Source organism: Microplitis mediator, chromosome 4 (genome assembly GCF_029852145.1).
Source record: "Microplitis mediator isolate UGA2020A chromosome 4, iyMicMedi2.1, whole genome shotgun sequence".
Lineage (NCBI taxonomy): Eukaryota > Metazoa > Arthropoda > Insecta > Hymenoptera > Braconidae > Microplitis > Microplitis mediator.
Genome location: NC_079972.1, coordinates 4,284,153 through 4,302,593, shown reverse-complemented (window position 1 = coordinate 4,302,593; position 18,441 = coordinate 4,284,153). Strand labels below are relative to the sequence as shown.

The following is an 18,441-nucleotide window of genomic DNA, read 5'->3' as shown; positions in this document are numbered from 1 at the left end:
TTACATTAATTTCCTAACATTATTACTTATAGGATTATATTCAATTATACGATCGTGTAAAATTAGACAGTATGCTGATGTTTGAGGTGAAAATGGAACTTTAGATTCAAATTCTACTCTAACATCCACTGGCCCAGATTTTATAGCTTCATTTTGGTTAGAACAATCAATTACATAAAGTGGGGCTTCTTTTAAAAATGCTGCCGTTGTCAACAATGGTTCTGGTTCTTTACCATAGTATGATGTTTGAAAATTAGTGTACATATCATATAATGATGCATACTGATTGCGATCGATATCAAGATTCAAATTACCATAAGGATAACTTTGAGAATTGAGGAAAAGTTTTACATCTCTAAGATTACAATGATCAAATTGACTGGCATCTTTTTTAACTGCGTTTTTCCTCGCAGTTTGAAATCCCAGAATCACATAACGTGGTTTCTCCAGCTGTGTTGATGTTTTAATTTGCCAAATGTGTTTTGTAGTTGCTGGAAGTAATGGATATTCATACAACTCCCATGAACGAAAACTCATTGAAATAGCTGGATCACTTGATATATAATTTAATGCTTGAATTTTCTGCTTATCAGATATAGTGATGTGTGGTATGAGCCACTCAACTTTATTTAGAGTAATCTTAACGTTTGCAGCAACATCAGTAACTGTTGCTGGTTTATGTATGTAAGCGTTAAGATCAGTATTTGATCTTCTGATAACTAACTCATATGTTGCATTCATGACAATGCGATTGTAATCTTCAGCAAACCCAAGCATGACACTTAATGGTATGGATACATCAAAGTATCCATCATCATTAGTTAATTTATTAGCATCACCCATCAACCACCCAGCATTTTCCATAAGATTTCGCTGTCCTGGACTTAGAGATGTGTAACTCTTCATCAGACATGTAATAGCTACATTTTTACATTGATCAATCACAACACCATTTAGTAGTAGGGATAATTCTTCAATCATATGACAAACAGCCATATTCACCAACTCCATTGTTCCATTAACTGCAGTCCCATCTGATTTTGTAAATTTTCCAGTTATGTGTAGTGTACTTTTGTTTAGTAATAAACATAAGCCTTGATTTTGCACACAGATACGGATTTCATCGTTATTATTTAATGTTGATGATGCGTATGGTTGATGTGCATGAAGTTCATAGTGTGCGATCGATTCATCATACACAATTGGTTTCTGAATGTCTAAGATTTCCGCCATGGTAATATAATGCAGCAAAAATTAATTTTCTTTATTTTCCCAATTTTCCACGTAACTTTAATCCGAGACTTTTGAGAAATTGAGCGTTCTGATGTGTTAACACTTTGGCATGTGCACGATGACTGATCGGTTTGAGGCATCTTGACTCAATTTTATACCCTCCACCAGTTTTCGTATTAAAAACAATTCCCATTATTTTATAGACTTTATGTGTAATCGTATAGTTATTGTTTCACCGCGAAAATTCACAGATTTCCCATCCTGATCTACTATGGACACTCTAAGATTACGTATTGTATCGACGGCGACTGGAAGGTAAATGATGTGCGATGGGATTTCAATGATCTTATATCCAGGTGCAACAGACGGGAAAAACTCATGGATTGTGTGCGCTTTGTGATTATTTATGTATGCACCACTAGTAATATTACACTCAAGTCTCAACGCATTAATTTTGAGAATCGTTACTGGTAAATCAGACTTGTGCAAGATATTTGGTGCTAGAGATCGATTCGTAAATCCTAATAACGATGCAATTGAATCTTTAGGCTCAAAATTTATAGGCTTACTGCACTTAATTTCACTATGCAATTCATTATTGTTTGCTTTGAGGCTGAATTCCAAATTTTCCGGTAGCTCTTTTAATAAATACTTTTCAATATCTTTTAACTCATAACTGCCCGTTGGTATTGTTATTACAGTATCAGCCAATACCTTTTCTCTTTGAGCATCTGTCAAATAACGATCTATTTCTGAAACACGATTTTTGTCTGCACCACTAGCTATATAAAACTTGTTAGCACCAACATCAATATTAGGTATTGAATTAAACGTTAAGAGTTCCACAAGACCCAAAGCATATTTTTTCAATGGTGATAGTTCAATGGGTGGAAAATAATCAGCCTCTAATACAGAGGAATTTCCTGACAGTGTTAATGTGAACGAATCGGCCATGACTGATGTCTAGTTGATTAATTCACATCAATCTATAGCTGGTCACTGAGAAATTTGAGACACAAATGACCGCATATTACTGTATTAAAATCCTGATATCGCTTATAATTATATTTTATGCTACCAACATAAAGATATTCCATGAGATCTTCTGGTGGTTGTAAATTACCAAAACTATCAAAGTATACCACATTATTACCATTTTTCTTGTATGCAACCCAGTGTGAACCAGATCCATTTTTATCATCAAGGTTTATAATTGCGGATTCATTGATTCTTGGTCCTGATTTTGGTAAATCATTTCTCATGAAAACACCTCGAAAGTGTGGAATTTCCAAATCTTTAGCATACTTCAGCAAATCAAAGTTAGTGAGTGCTCGATGTGGTAGCATTATTCGTTTTTTGGGTAAGGACTCAGATATAAACCCATACCTTTTTTGTATGGTGTCAGATATAAACCTTTGCCAAGTGCTATTGCTTCCATTGTTTCGTTGTGACGCTTACTTTCATCAAATTTTCGTTTAGCTGAGTTAGCTTCACGTATAACCCGAGCTATACTTGCAGCACCACCAGCCAGAGCACCAGTAGCACTTAAGCCAGCAAATAATGGTATCAAAAATGGTAGTATACCACCAACTTTTGTTGGTGATGGTAAAACACGAGGTAATTTAATATTTTTTTTACCGCCAGCTTGTTTTACTGCCTCACGAGCACTTTTCAATGCTGATTTAACTGGCTCTAAGCCAGTCATAGATTTTTTAGCGAATTTGACTATATTTTTTATGGAAACACGGAGCTTTTTATTTTTTTTTTTACCCTCCCAACCGCTATGGATGTCTTTTTTTTCTCACTCTTTTTAGTTGTTTTGTTTGGACTTCGTTTTTTTTTCTTTGACACTGACTCTTTCAGACCCATACCCAAACTCCTTTTTATTCTCATAGTTTTATTAACACCCCAAGCAACTGTTTTTTCACCAATACTCGCGTCTTCTGCGTGAACACGTTTCAAGGCCTTTTCTGCAAGTTCTCTATCAGCCTCGTGACGTGCAACGATATTATTAGGATTTTGTGTGTATGCAATATCGTGTTCTTTGCACGCTTTATCTAGAGGATTGATACCCGGATCACCACGAGCTAATCTTTTTGTTAACTTTGTACCTGGACCACAATATTGATAACCCGGCACATGTAATTCAATCGGTAGTTTATTAATGATACTATTAACAAAACCTCTACCAATTTTCATCGTCTTATTTATACATCTACACTCAATCATTGATGCATCACGACTGAATTTAAATTCTATAAAACGGTAATACTTATAGGTAATCGAATGAGTTGTCATTTGAATATCGTTGAATGAACATCACGACATCTTGAAAAATAAAAATGAAATATCAGAAACAATCAGCTAAATTACCAGTTATTAATTTCGATCAAATCGTTCAAGGAGATAGAAAATCTCCAAAACGGCATGGTACACTACTACCAAATACCGTTCGTGCAGTGCTCTGTGGACCATCAAATTGTGGAAAAACCAATGCGCTTCTTGCATTAATTACTCATCCTAACGGCTTGAGATTTGAAAATATATATCTATATTCTAAATCTCTAAACCAGCCGAAATATAAATTTTTAGAATCACTTCTACAACCGATAGAAGGTCTAGGTTATTTTCCATTTAATGATCATGAAGAAGTTGTAAAACCGGATGGCGCACAGCCAAATTCACTAATGATATTTGATGATGTAGCATGTGAGAAACAAGATCATATAAGAGCATATTTTTGTATGGGTAGGCATAACGATGTTGACAGTTTTTATCTTTGTCAAACTTATACACGTATTCCAAAACATCTGATACGTGATAATGTCAATTTTCTCGTACTTTTTCGTCAAGATGAAATGAATTTAAAACATATCTATAATGATCATGTGAATACTGACATGTCATATAATACTTTTAAAGAATTGTGCTCAGCATGTTGGAATAATGACTCTAGCAATAGATATGGTTTTGTTGTTATTGATAAAGATAGTGATTTGAATAATGGACGATACAGAAAAGGTTTTGATAATTTTATTCGTATAAATTAATTGTCAATCGATGAATTTTATGCAGTTACGTAAAGTACTTGATCGTGACAACATGGATTTAAAAAATATTTCCCAACAGCAAGAAATGTTACACCAAATATCTATAGCTAGTGACGCCATCCGTGAAAAACATAAAAAATTAAAGTTAGGTAAAGATACAAGTGAACAAACAATGCGTGAAATGTTTAAACCTATAGTTACACCTCTGAAAACGCTTGTAGAAAATGCTAAAATAATAAAAACTGAAAATTTTTCTCAGATAAAAAACGAAAATTTGCCACAGATAAAAAATTTTTCTCACACAAATTCATCCGATGAAGCAAGTGATGCAAGTTTTTATAACACTATCGATTCTCAAACTGAAAAGACTCAAGATATAACTGATGATCAAAGTAGTGAAAGTTTTAATCAAACAATTTTACAGAGAAATGTTAATGCTACAAGTACCCCCAATAAATCAACTAATACTCTCTCAAGCTATCTTAATATGTTACATAAACATCATAAGGATCTAGATGTAAGATATGGTATTCGTAAAAGAAATAATCGAACATTTATTGGTGATTCAGAAATTGCGTTTAAAGATAACACTACTTTCATTATTAATGATAAAAATTATACTCTAACTCCAGGATTACTTGAATTGTTGTTTAAAAAACAGCCTAAAAAAACTCTCATTACTCAAGATGATGAAAATCAATATGTTGAGATCGTTATGACCACCAACACACATCGAAAGCATTATAATCCAGAAAGAAGTATTTACACTGAAAAAACACAAAAATTCAACGATTACATAGCTAAATACTTCAATTTAAATAAAAATGGTTCAGGATTACCGACCCTCATGACAGCTTCAAGAAAACGTAAAAATATTGACTATGTTTACTGGGACAATTGTAATGAACTCGTTGATCGTCTTCGATTACTAACAGCATCTCAAGCTGCTGGTAACCCAAGTCATTCTAATGAAATAATTTCCATTATCGAAGAGTTGCGTGAAGCTAAAGTTATTTATTAATCATGAGTACTGCTGAGATTTCATCACTTGTCTGTAAACTGTTGATGAGGATAGAACAAAATGGGTATTGATATATTTGGACGAGTCTCAACATCATCTAATGATAATGTTAAAGGTGGTAGTGTTGGCCCTGCAGGAGTAGGATTTAAATTTACTAGTGACGGTCAATATGATATGGATCATAAAAGACTCTGTAATCTTGGTGAGCCTACTGATGGATTTGATGCAATATCTTTAAAAACTATGCAACTTGCTATCAATAATCAACTAGTTCCTGTAAATAAAAAAATTGATCATAATAATTCTTGTATCATTGTCATGGAATCAAAAATACAAGAGTATGAAACAAAACAAGATATTAAACAAACATCAACATCAGAACTCATTTCCACTTTGGAATCCAAAGTGAGTGGATTAGAGAAAATAATTGATCTTCAGCAAAAAAAGATTGATGACCTAACAACACGTACGGTGAATCTTTTAAAATCAGTGGTGCGTGATGGTCGAATGATTGTCGACATAGAACTTAAACTGAACAAACTTTTCGAAAATCAAAATGGATAGTGAAAAAGCAGTGATAGCTCAAGAGCTTCATAAACAAGCTCGTAAAAATTATCCACGTCGTCATGTTGATATACGAGGCTTAGACGAAACATGGCAAGCTGATCTTGTCGACATGATCTCTTACTCTACGAATAATAACGGATATACATATTTACTTACAATCATTGATAATTTTTCAAAATATAGTTGGGTGGTGCCTATCAAGAGTAAAAATGCTAAAGATACTACAGCTGCTATGGAATCAATTTTAAAACAAGGACGCATACCTAAAAATTTACATGTAGATCAGGGAAAAGAGTTTTATAATAAAGAATTCAAAAATCTTATGAAGCGTTACAATATTAACATGTATTCAACATTTAGCAACTTGAAGGCATCGATCTGTGAACGCTTTAATCGTACGTTAAAAAATAAAATGTGGCAAAAATTTTCATTTCGCGGAAATTACAAATGGATCGATATACTGGATGATCTAGTTAACACTTATAATAATACCAAGCATCGAACTATTAAAATGAAACCGACTGATGTTACCACAACCAATGAAAAACTAGTTTTACAAAAAATTTATAAACCTCTTCAAATCAAGCAAGCAGTGAAAAAGAAAAAGTTTAAAATTGGAGATAAGGTACGAATAAGCAAATATAAACATGTATTTGAGAAAGGATATACACCAAACTGGACGACTGAAATTTTCACAATCAAATCAATACAAAATACTTATCCTGTGACATATAAACTTGCTGATTACCTTGATCAACCTATTGAAGGAGGCTTCTATGAACAGGAGCTCAGCAAAGTAAAATATCCTGATGTATACCTTATTGAAAAAATTGTTAAAAAGCGTGGAAATCAAGTTTATGTGAAATGGCTTGGTTTTGACAGCTCACATAACAGTTGGATCAGCGAATCAGAATTATAAAAAAATTGTACATTTTTTCTGAAATAAAATACATTATATTTGAAAAAAAAAAAAAAAAAAAATAAGTTATTTAGTTTTTTTTAAATTTTATTTTCATTTACAAATAAAAAATTATAATTTTTATATTTATACATTAATTTTTCAGTTTTTTATATCCCCATGGTAATGTATCTGGAGAATTCTCTTGCAACTTTCTTTTATCATCATTCCAACTCAGAGCTAATTTAGTTTGTTTAATCGTCTTAACCTCATGTTTATTACTTCTAATCAGGAATTGGGGTTTAATTACATTGGTGTGCTTTTCAAGACAGTTTTTAAAATCATTAAACGTGATAGTTCTTAAAGTTGATCCTTTGACTCCTTTTGCTCTTTTTTTAGCTTTCATATTTTTATGAGTTCTAAATGCATACAGCTTAGCTCTAAGTCCTACAAACTCACTCATAATTTCACCATTATTCTCGTCTTTCATGAGACCAACAACTTTTTTATTTACTAATGGAATATCATAAATATTGTTTGGAGGATAATCGGAGGTGTCAAACATTTTAATATCACGTTTAATGATTTCATATATATTCGGAACCTTAAAATAGTAAATTAAACTATCAGTATCAGTATACATAAGTTTTGATTCATCATTAGTAAATTTTTTTTTAATGTAATTATAGTGAAAATCGTAAATATAAGTTTTTGATAAATCAAGTATAGTAAATCCAACATAAATTGGTTTATTAAAATTAGCTCTAACTCTTTTTAACTCAATTAATAATAATTCTTTATCAAAAATGGTAAAACTATGGAAATTTGGTTTCGATATTAAAGATTTCGCACCGTATCTACCATGCCATTTTGTCACTAACTTAACATCTTTATATTTTCTCACATTTTCCATTGTTTTACCAAATACTGCATTGTTCATGAGCTTGTAAAAGTTCTTTTCAAATTCATTTCTAGCATTTTTTCGACATTCTGTATTTTTATCAATATACGATTTTAACCATGCCGATTGTTTAAATTTTAGAACCCTATGAACTTTCACAAGCTTCATACCTAGAGTAAGATATTGTTGCAGATTCTTATAATGTACAACATAATTTTTCTTAGAATAAAGCGTTGTTGCCAATTTTGCTTGTTTACAGTTTGGAGGTACAAAATGTTCAGGGCACAATGGTAGGTCTTTATGGAGCTCATGTAAATTGATCGGATAGTCTAAATCTACTTCTAATATATATCCTTCAGAACCATTAGCATTGAATAAAGTATTTATGTTATCATGAGTAATATTTTCCTTCCATTTAAATGAGCTCTGAGGTAATGACATACTCATTGCACCCCCATACAAATTGTTTACATCAAAGTACATTAAATATGATTCATCTTTATTTTGATCGAAATCATCACCCATAAAACGATTGTTTGCTTGCGCATATCGATTTGTACATTGAGATACTCCACCTCTAATGCCTTTTTCAATGAAGAGTATCATTTCCGGATCAGTCAATAACTCTAATTCAATATTTGTCATTTTTAACATTGCATCTAAACTAAGTCCTGGTGATGTAAAATAGTGTAACGGGTCTAGCTCATAAGTCTTCTGACAACTATGACGAAAATTTTCAAAAATGTCCGCTAACAATAAGACATCTGTCTTCAAATACAAATCTGAATATTCGCCTAATGTTTTAATATTAAACTTATTCCAAACTTCTTGAGCATGATTGTAATCCTCATCGGATACATCATTATCATTTAGCTTAGAGTAAAATAATTGTCTTTCTGGTAACTGTTTATCATCTAATTTATCAACACTATCTATGTATTCATAGGGAAACACACCTTTACGTATCATTAATTTGAATTTATCAGGATCAGTATAGTATTTACGAGTTATTTGTTTGTCATCGTCAGTTAGATATGAAGCTAATTTTTCTATGCTTGATGCCATAAATCTAAAAGAATCTATGAAACGTAATTCGACTCTAGTTTTTTCAATTGACTTTGTAAATGAGATATAGCGTTCTTTATTTAAAGGTAAAAGTTTCGTAGATCCTTTAATATCTAAAGCTATAGCTTTGATTATAAAATGTGAGTCATACCCTGATAAATTATGAAAAACTACAGGTATTGTATGTGGTCGCTTAAAGTTTAAATTACAAGAGTTATGAGCTGGACCCCGGTATTTCCCTGTAAAATGACAGTGATCATGACATTTTTTTTCATTTGCTAATATTACTTTCGAGCAAATATGACAAATATTCATAGAATTGTGATATCTAATTTCTTCAGAATTTAGTGGTTTCATTGCTATTCCACCCCACAGAAAACTGTTTACTTTATGTGCAAGATTTTCAAGTTTCCTTGTAAACCACTCAATACAATCAGGTGACCGATTTATTTCAAATTTACATAGAGTTTCATCATAACTACAATGCGTGTACATGGCAATACTGTGAGGGATATGTGTTTGAGAACCATTATCATTATTAGCTGACTCAGGTAACAGAGTGCACTCCAAATCAGCGTAAGCAGCAAACGGTACGATATCTTTGTATTTATAATTTTTAAATTTTAGTATTTTTTCCTCTTCCGTAGGCAGTTCCATTCTAATTTTATTAAATTTTATACAATCTAGCTTATGTTTATCAAATGAGTTTTGATACTTAAAATGACATAAACACCTATCACAAAACCACAATTTATTCTTACTTTTTGTAATTTGACTTTTAATCAATCGTGATAGATTTTTAATAAGTGCAAAATGGAAAATTGGCTCAAAACTTTCTACATCATCATTTAAAGATTCACTAGCTTCAACCATTAATAAATGAATTACTGGTTTGTTTGAATCGAAATTATTAGTTAAATATAATGGTATTACTATATTTTTAATTACCGATTTTCCATTTTTAATCACTGTTTGAGGATCTATACCATAAACATTTATAGCTAAATTATTCAAACTTTCAAACTTCGCTATATCTTTTAATACTATCGGAAATTTTATACCTGCGTATTTTAGCTCTGAGTCGGAAAACTGAGGGTATGATTGAGTTCTCTCAGGATGACTTGTGCGTGCGGGATATAGCGCTGCTGTGACAGCCCACAAAAAGCAATAAGCATCGAAGTTTTCAATGTTCAGGACAGCTTTTTTTTCTTGAATGTCTTGAGGAAGACGCACATAAGTTGATATGCCTCGTACTTTCGCCATACCAACTTCTAAAGGTGCATATCTAGAGATGTTTACAACCAAATTCATAACTTCAATTAGACTCCATCCTGAGTCTTTCTGATTGAAGTCATCAATTTTTCTTAACAACACTTCATACACATTGTCCGTAAACCAACTATGAAGGTCTGTCGTTGATAAAATTTCACTACTCTGCGTCTTAAAAGATTTTATTTCTTCAATCTTATCACCACCACCTTTCACATTCTCGAATAAACACGAAAGATTTAAACTAACTTTAATATTACCCTCTTGAAGAATAATATTTTTAATTTTATCGAATAATGTATTTTTTGAATCCATCAAAAATGTTCGCACATCTGTATGGCCTTGGTTTAATATACATCCGGTTTTAATACGGTTATTAAATGCATTTTCCAAGTCCTCCCACTGCACTAAACTTTTTGCAGCTAAATTTCCACCAACTACAACTGAACCTAACTGAGCCAATTTGTCGATGTATGCATATGACACACCAATATTATGCTGTAAACTTTGCCGTTCACTAACAGTACTATTTACGTCTGATAGTAAATTATTAAAAAGAATAATATTGTCCTTCAACATATTTTGACAGCGTAATATATCATGTTTACTAACTGTTGCATCCGGCTTTGTAAATTCATTATATGCTTGAATTATTGTTTTAGTTAAGTTTGAAAATAATGCAGATGCCATTTTTTCTTTTTTATTTGCTGTTGAAAATCACTTAATATTTTAAAGATGAAAAAATCGAATTATTCCTGTGGCGGAGAAAAACGAACTGATACTATTCTATTCTGTATGGTTTCTTTTATCCTCAATCAATTTTAACATGTCTACAGTACTACATATCTTCAGAAAAAAAGGGACGTTTTGTTTTGATTATCTGTAGGAGGATGTGAGAAATTGAAAATATTATAATATTCTTAATTTTATAAGAAAATGTTAGTAAGTTATCTACGGATATCCTATGTAAATAGATGATTATGATAAGAATAGTCAACGACTCCTCAAGATTAAGCTAAGAGTTTTTAAAATATTGAGATGTTGTTTTCAAATTTGGGAAGATGAGTTGTCACTATTATACTTAATCTAGTTTCCTGTATTTAAATCAATTGAGTATCTAAAGATAAGAATGTGTGTTTGTTTCGGTAATCTGCAGCAGGATGTGAGAAATCGAAAATATTTAAATGTTCTTAATTTTAGAATAAAACATTAGTAAGTTATCCACAGATATCTTATGTAAATAGATAATTATGATAAGAACAGTCAATGGCTACTCAAGATTAAGCTAAGAGTTTTTAAAATGTTGAGATGTTGTTTTCAAATATTGTAAAATGAACTGTAACTATTATACTCTATATGGGTTCCTGTAATTAAATCAATTTAGTATCTCAAGATAAGAATGTGTTTGTTTCGGTAATCTGTAGCAGGATGTGAGAAATTGAAAATATTAAAATGTTCTTAATTTTAGAAGAAAATATTAGTAAACTATTCTTAGAAAAAGATATGGAGAAACTTTATGCATATCTCTGAGCTGGACTGAGTGTATGTAAAAACTTAATTTTTACCTGGTAACACCTTAATCTTCAATAATAATATTGAGTTTTCAAGTCATACCATAAACACCAGGTAGTTTGAGGGTATATGTTGGAGAGGGTAGTGATAATAGTATATAAACTGCTGTTTCCATTATTTCACAATTCATTTTAAAGTGAAAATAAGATTGGTAAGTTTCGTAAATCATATACAAAATAATTATTAATAATATCATTGAAAATTAACTCTATAATTTTATTTTTTCAGGAATAAAAACTTCAGTCACTCGACGCTTGTGAAACGATTTTTTAATAATGGAATCAGTTAAAAAGGTTTGAATATTAATGAATCTTTTTAATTTTTTACCAAAATGGTTGAATATATTGTTTAATTTTTTTTTCTTTTTGTTACAGATATTTGAAAGTGCCTGTTACTTCCCGCAACTGTGGGTTGATATGTTCGGGCTTATCAACATGTGGAGGATTGTGATGAGTGAGGTTTGGATGCGGATATCAAACGATGAGTATATTGTTGATGGCATATTTAACATTAATAATGGAGCCCCATGCATATTAACAGACATGGGGTTCAATGTCTGGGGATTCATAATGCCTGAAGATGTCAACCAGGATATTTGTGAATCTGATAAATATTTTTTCATGGATGATGCCTCAATGAGTCGTATGAATGCTACATTAACTCAAGAAGGTATATTTTCATCAACATCAGACGATAAAGAGATTCCGAGCAACAAATATCTGAGCTAAGTACTCCAGATGTTTATAAGTTTTTTATGGGGACCTCCCCACCATTATCTCCGATAGCATCATCAGCAGCATCATCCGTTCTTTGGTGCTCTGGAGAATCATCATCAACATCGCCAGATCTTACAATTCCACCATCAGGATTGCTAACTGAGTGTAATTATGATCTTGAATCATCATCCTCATCAGATTTTGTTTGGACCTCTCAAAATCCCTCCTCAACATCACCAGATCTCATAATACCTCCATCAGGATGGGTAACTGAGGTGACACCTGATGATCAAGAAGTTGATGAGATTTTCCATTTACAATCAACAGAAGAATCTGACAATAGCTTTTTGGATTATATGCATGGTCGTGCTTTAGGACGACAACATACACCATCACCAACACAGTACTCAGCATCATCACGATCTACCACCTCATGCACACCTCCACCACAGCTATTACAACAATATCAGCAGAGAGAACGAGAACAACAACAACAACAACAACGACAGCAGCAACGACAACACGCGAACTACCAGGAACAACAACAACAACAACAACAATATTGTTATAATACATACAATTTTAATGTTAATGTTCACTTAAATATTTATATGAATGATGTGAATGTATATGAAATGAATATGCAATGATGATATAATATTTTAAAATAAAAAAAATTCTTTTTACTCTCAATAACTTCTATTATTTACATTTTATCGAATACAAATCTTATAGTGTATAATTATTATTATGTGATTATTATTTTATATACATTTATTTTTCTATTCAGCTTGATGGTGACGAAACTCAAATGGATTGTACTGTCCACCAAAACTAATAATGAACAGCTCATTGTTGGATGCAACAGTGGTTAATTCCTCTAATTGTTTAGGATCTGATGTTAGCATTTTCACCGTTCGATTGGGTAGAAAGACAGAAAATTCCTCATTGATTGTAGCTAGAATCTTCGGTCCAAACTTGGTTGTAACTTGTTTCAGGGTTGTGATTTGATGTTCGATGTTGATCTCCAACTCGTTGAATTTTTTAACTGGTAAAAATCCCTTCAATTGGTTGACATCATTTATTTTCGTAAAGTCCATTTTCTAGAAATTAAAAAAATTAGCAAATTAGTATCAATAATCATAGTAAATAAAGTTTTGGAAATTAACAAAAAAATAAAAAATATACGAAAAAAATTATAATAATTAAAAATTTTCTAGACTTACCTTATATTTTTTAAAATGATTTCTCGAGTGAAGACAAGTCAACTCAGCTTTAATGTGAAACTGCGTTAAAGTATGATAAGATGAGCCCTTTTTATATTTTTCACTCCCACTTAAACGTATCACCCCACCCAACATAAGTAACGGATTTTTTCTTATATTTGATTGGTTGAAATAGAGAAAAATTCGAGAACATTCGATAAAATAATAATAATAATTTAGGTGGGGTTTTGAGTGGGGGATTCTGGGAAAAAAATTATTTATCTGTTTATTGTATCAAAGATTCAAAATATCTAAATTACTGTTTAAATCTTACCCCCTCCCACCGCCCCATCCACTATAGTTTTAAAAGGGTTAAATTGAAAGGGTTAAATAATTGAGAAACTATTTGAAAGTTTTAAAAAAAAATTTAAAACTTCCTAAAAAATATTTAAAACTTTAAAAAAAAAAAATTTTTTAATTTTTAAAAATATTTAAAAAATTTTTAAAAATATTTAAAACTTTTTAAAACTTTTTAAAAATATTTAAAACTCTTAAAAAACTTGTTAAAACCATTTAAAACTGTTCAAAGCGCAACAGCCTCTGAAAATCTGCAGAAATCTGTTTTATCGGGGGGGTGAAGCCCCCCAGTTTAACTACTAATTACAATTACATTTAATATTTTTCTATTCTTTCCACACTTTGAATTTAAATGGCCTGAGGTCTCATACAATAATTAATTATTGAGGCCGAAAAATTGTTAATTAAATGACAATAACAATAAAATTTTTTTTATTCTCTCAACACTTTGAATTTAATTGGCCTAAGGCCTCAATAAATAATTAATTACGAATGCCGAAAAATTCTGAATTAAATTTTGATTACAATTATTTTTTTTTATTCTCTGTACGTTTTAAATTTAATTGGTCTGAGGCCTCAATCAATAAGTAATTATTAATGCCAAAAAATTCTATATTAACTTGTAATTACGATTAATTTTTTTCTATTCTGTCCACATTTTAAATTTAATTATTAATTCCAGGAAAATCTAAATTATATGAAATTAACAATTAACTTTTTTTTATTCTCTCCACACTTTAAATCTAATTAGTCTGAGGCCTCAATCAATAATTAATTACTAATGCCGAAAAATTTTAAATAGAGTTTTGATTACAATTAATTTTTTTTATTCTTTACAATTTAAATTGAATCGGCCTGATGCCTCAATGAATAATTGATTTTTAATGCCAAAAATTCAGAATTAAATGTTGATGACAGTTATTTTTTTTTTGTTTCGTCCACACTTTGAATTTAATTATCCTGAGGCCTGATACGATAATTAATTATTATTTCCGAAAAGGTTTAAATTGAAATTTAATAACAATAATTTCTTGTTTTATTCTGTCCACACTTTGAAGTTAATTGGCTTCAGGCCTCAATTAATAATTAATTATTATTTTCGAAATGATTTTAATTAAAATTTAATTACGAATAATTTTTTTTTTTTTATTCTCTCCGCACTTTACATTTAATTGGTCTGAGACCTCAACCAATAATTAATTAGGAATGCCGAAAACTTGTAAATTAAATTTTGATTACATTAATTTTTTTTTTATTCTGTCCACACTTTAAATTTAATTGCCCTGAGGCCTCATACGATAATTAATTATTGTTTCCGAAAAGGTTTAAATTGAAATTTGATTACGATCATTTTGTTTTTTATTCTGTCCACGCTTTGAAGTTAATTGGCTTCAGGTCTCAATTAATAATTAATTATTATTTTCGAAAAGTTTAAAATTAAATTTTGATTACAATTATTTTTTTTTTTTAATCTCTCCACACTTTGGATTTAATTGGTCTGAGACCTCAACCAATAATTACTTAGTAATGCCCAAAAATTCTGAATTACATTTTGATTACAATTATTTTTTTTTTTTTATTCACTCCACACTTTGAATTTAATTGGCTTCAGGCCCCAAGCAATAATTGATTATTATTTCCGAAAATGTTTAAATTAATATTTAATTACAAATAATTTTTTTTTTATCCTCTCCACACTTTGAATTTAATTGGCTTCAGGCCTCAAGCAATAATTAATTATTATTTTCGAAAAGTTTGAAATTAAATTGTGATTACAATGTTTTTTTTTATTCACTCCACACTTTGAATTTAATTGGCTTTAGACCTCAAGCAATTATTGATTATTATTTCCGAAAATGTTTAAATTAAAATTTAATTATAATAATTTTTTTTTTTATTCCGTCCACACTTTAAATTTAATTGGTCTGAGACCTCAACCAATAATTAAATAATAATGCCGAGAAATGTTGAATTAAATTTTGATTACAATAATTTTGTTTTATTTCGTCGACTTTTCGAATTTAATTGCACTGAAGCCCCGTACAATAATTAATTTTTAATGCTGACAAATTCTATACTCAATTTTAATTACATTAATTTTTTTTCTTATTCTCTACACACTTTAAATATACTTACAAGATTACGTGATTGTAGATTGAATGCACTCCAATCATCTTGAACAATGAGGTGTTGAAATAATTATTGTTTTTTCTTGTAACATTTAAGCTCCATTTACTATCCCTTGCGACCTTCAACCCACTCTGGAAACACTCTGGAATCATTGTCAGAATGTAAACATTCTAAATCCAGTATGTTTCCAGAGTGGTTTTGTGCCCTTTTTCCAGAGTGAAACCAAAGTGGTTTCAGAATTGATCCAGAGTAGATCAAAGTGTTTTCAGAATGGACCAGAAGTGAATCCAGAATGAAATCAAAGTATTTTCAGAATGGACCCACAGTGAGTCCAGAATGGAATCAAAGTGTTTTCAAAATGGGCTCAAAATGAGTACAGGATGAAATCAGAGTGTTTTCAAAATGGGCCCAGAGTCGATAAAATTTAAATACTAAGGAATAAAAAAATTGGGTACTTTCTAAACACATAAATCAATAATAATCTACAGAAAAACAATTTTAACCCCAATTTTTTAATTAACTATGCTTTTGTTAATTAGTTAATTTTTACTTGTTGAAAGTTTACATAAAAACCCTGATTATTTCCAAACTAAAAACCCCGAATTCTTTTTACTTCTTAAAGCTATTCTTGAAAGGGTATAGAAAAGATCGCTGGTGAAAAAATAAAAAAATTTCGATTTTATTAACAATCTAAGCCATTGAAAAATAAAAAACGTAAATAAAGCAATCAAGAAAATTTTTTTTTTTTTTATTATTTTGTTTTTTTATTGCTGAAAGCTACATAACAATAATTTGAAAAAAATTTTTACTTGCATTGTTAAAATAATTGTCATAAACAAATACATTGCTAATTAGATTTAATAAAAGTTTTTTTTGGGAGCAAAACGCTTAATAAAAATAAGGAATTTTAAGAAAAAAATCGTTTCTTAAAAAAATTTTTTTTTGCTAAACAGCGCATTAGCTAATTAATAATTTTTTTTTTACTCAATATTGATATTAAGGAACCATAATTTTTTTTAAATCATCATTTATCGTGTTCTGTTATATTAGAAAAAAAATTTTTTTCATTCATTTATTATTTGTTTATTAAACAAACAATTTGTTATAAACAAATAAATTTTAACGCAATATTTTTTTCAAATACTAAAAATAACCATGCGTTTTTTTTGTAGAAAAAATTTTTTTTTTATCTTTGATATAATTTTTTAAATTATTGTACACTTGGACTTGTCGCTACCTTTCTGTTCTTCTCCATTGTTATTAAAATAACTTATTGAAGACACAACTACAACACTTCAAGTCTTTTTTATTATCCATTAATCATTAAACAAATCGAGCTTGTAACCATAGCTCTAACTCAATTTCTTAAGGAATTATGAATAACAGTAATTTTTATGAATACTTTTTAATAAATACAAAAAAAATTATTAATTAGCAAATTCGCTTTTTAGCAATAAAAAACATTTCTTAAGAAACAATTGTTTTTTTAAAAATTGTTATTTTCATTGAGTATTTTTATCCCAAAAAAAATTTTTTGCTTTGACCCGGGTTTTAATGTGAAAGACTTAAGAGAAAAATTTGCTGGGAGACGATATATGTGAAGGAGGAGAAAGTCACTGGTGCTAAGCAGCAGTGGAAGTAGTTCAGTGTTCACCGCTAGATCGCGCCCAACTTATGATTGTCCTGTTCCTGGTTAGATAGGTGTTTCAGAGTTTTTATATTCTATATTCAAAAATAATTCTGGCACGGGTACTCCTCTGTTATTTGACAGAGTGACAAGTGCCTGTTTGGATGGTCATATATTAAATGCTATATTACATTGTGACAATAATGTCAAATATTTTTGTTTTCTTGAAAAAATTGTTTTTACAATCCAGAAACATAAAATACGTGTCAGGTAATGACAAAAAAAAATTGATTTTTGTATTCAATAAATGCTCTTGAATAATCTTAAAATAATATATTTCGGTAAATTTTTTTTTTTCTTTCAGTATTCATTTACACTGAATACCCTCTGGTTTGAATATGTATTCACTCTGATCCCACTCTGGAAACATTCTGGAAACACTTTGGTATCAGTTTGTGTTCAATGTGAATGCATAACGGTGTCAGTATGTATCCACTCTGGATACTTTCTGGAAACACTTTGGATTTACTCCGTATCCGCTCTGGAAATACTCTGGGTTCACTCTCAGAAAAGGGCACAAAACCATTCTGGAAATACTCTGGAGTCCGTATGGTTGCATCGTGTTACCAGAATATTTCCAGAGTGTATCCAGAATGTTTTTAGTGTCGCAAGGGATCTGCAATTAATAATCAAATGTTTTAGTTATTAACAATCACATTAAAAAAAAATTGTAATTACATTTTTATATTACATTATTTGTAGTAGACATTATATAGACAGAGATCTGAAAGTATCAATTAAACATTGGGGATTAAATTTTCACAGTAAAA

General features: G+C 30.2%; 3 protein-coding genes across 3 annotated transcripts; 1 reads left to right on the top strand and 2 right to left on the bottom strand.

Moving 5' to 3' along the window:
• LOC130667179 (uncharacterized) lies at positions 1-1,233 on the bottom strand. The gene has a single exon (XM_057468671.1). It carries the CDS (start codon positions 1,231-1,233, stop codon positions 1-3), a length of 1,233 nt encoding a protein of 410 aa, XP_057324654.1.
• A 5,690-nt stretch (positions 1,234-6,923) lies between these two features.
• On the bottom strand, positions 6,924-9,392 carry LOC130667178 (uncharacterized). Its single transcript, XM_057468670.1, has one exon. The coding sequence runs from the start codon at positions 9,390-9,392 to the stop codon at positions 6,924-6,926; it is 2,469 nt and encodes an 822-aa protein (XP_057324653.1).
• Positions 9,393-12,330: 2,938 nt separating this feature from the next.
• Positions 12,331-13,034, top strand: LOC130667177 (protein Tob1-like). The gene is made up of 2 exons (XM_057468669.1): positions 12,331-12,803; positions 13,028-13,034. Exons 1-2 carry the CDS (start codon positions 12,331-12,333, stop codon positions 13,032-13,034), a joined length of 480 nt encoding a protein of 159 aa, XP_057324652.1.
• Positions 13,035-18,441: the final 5,407 nt, after the last annotated feature.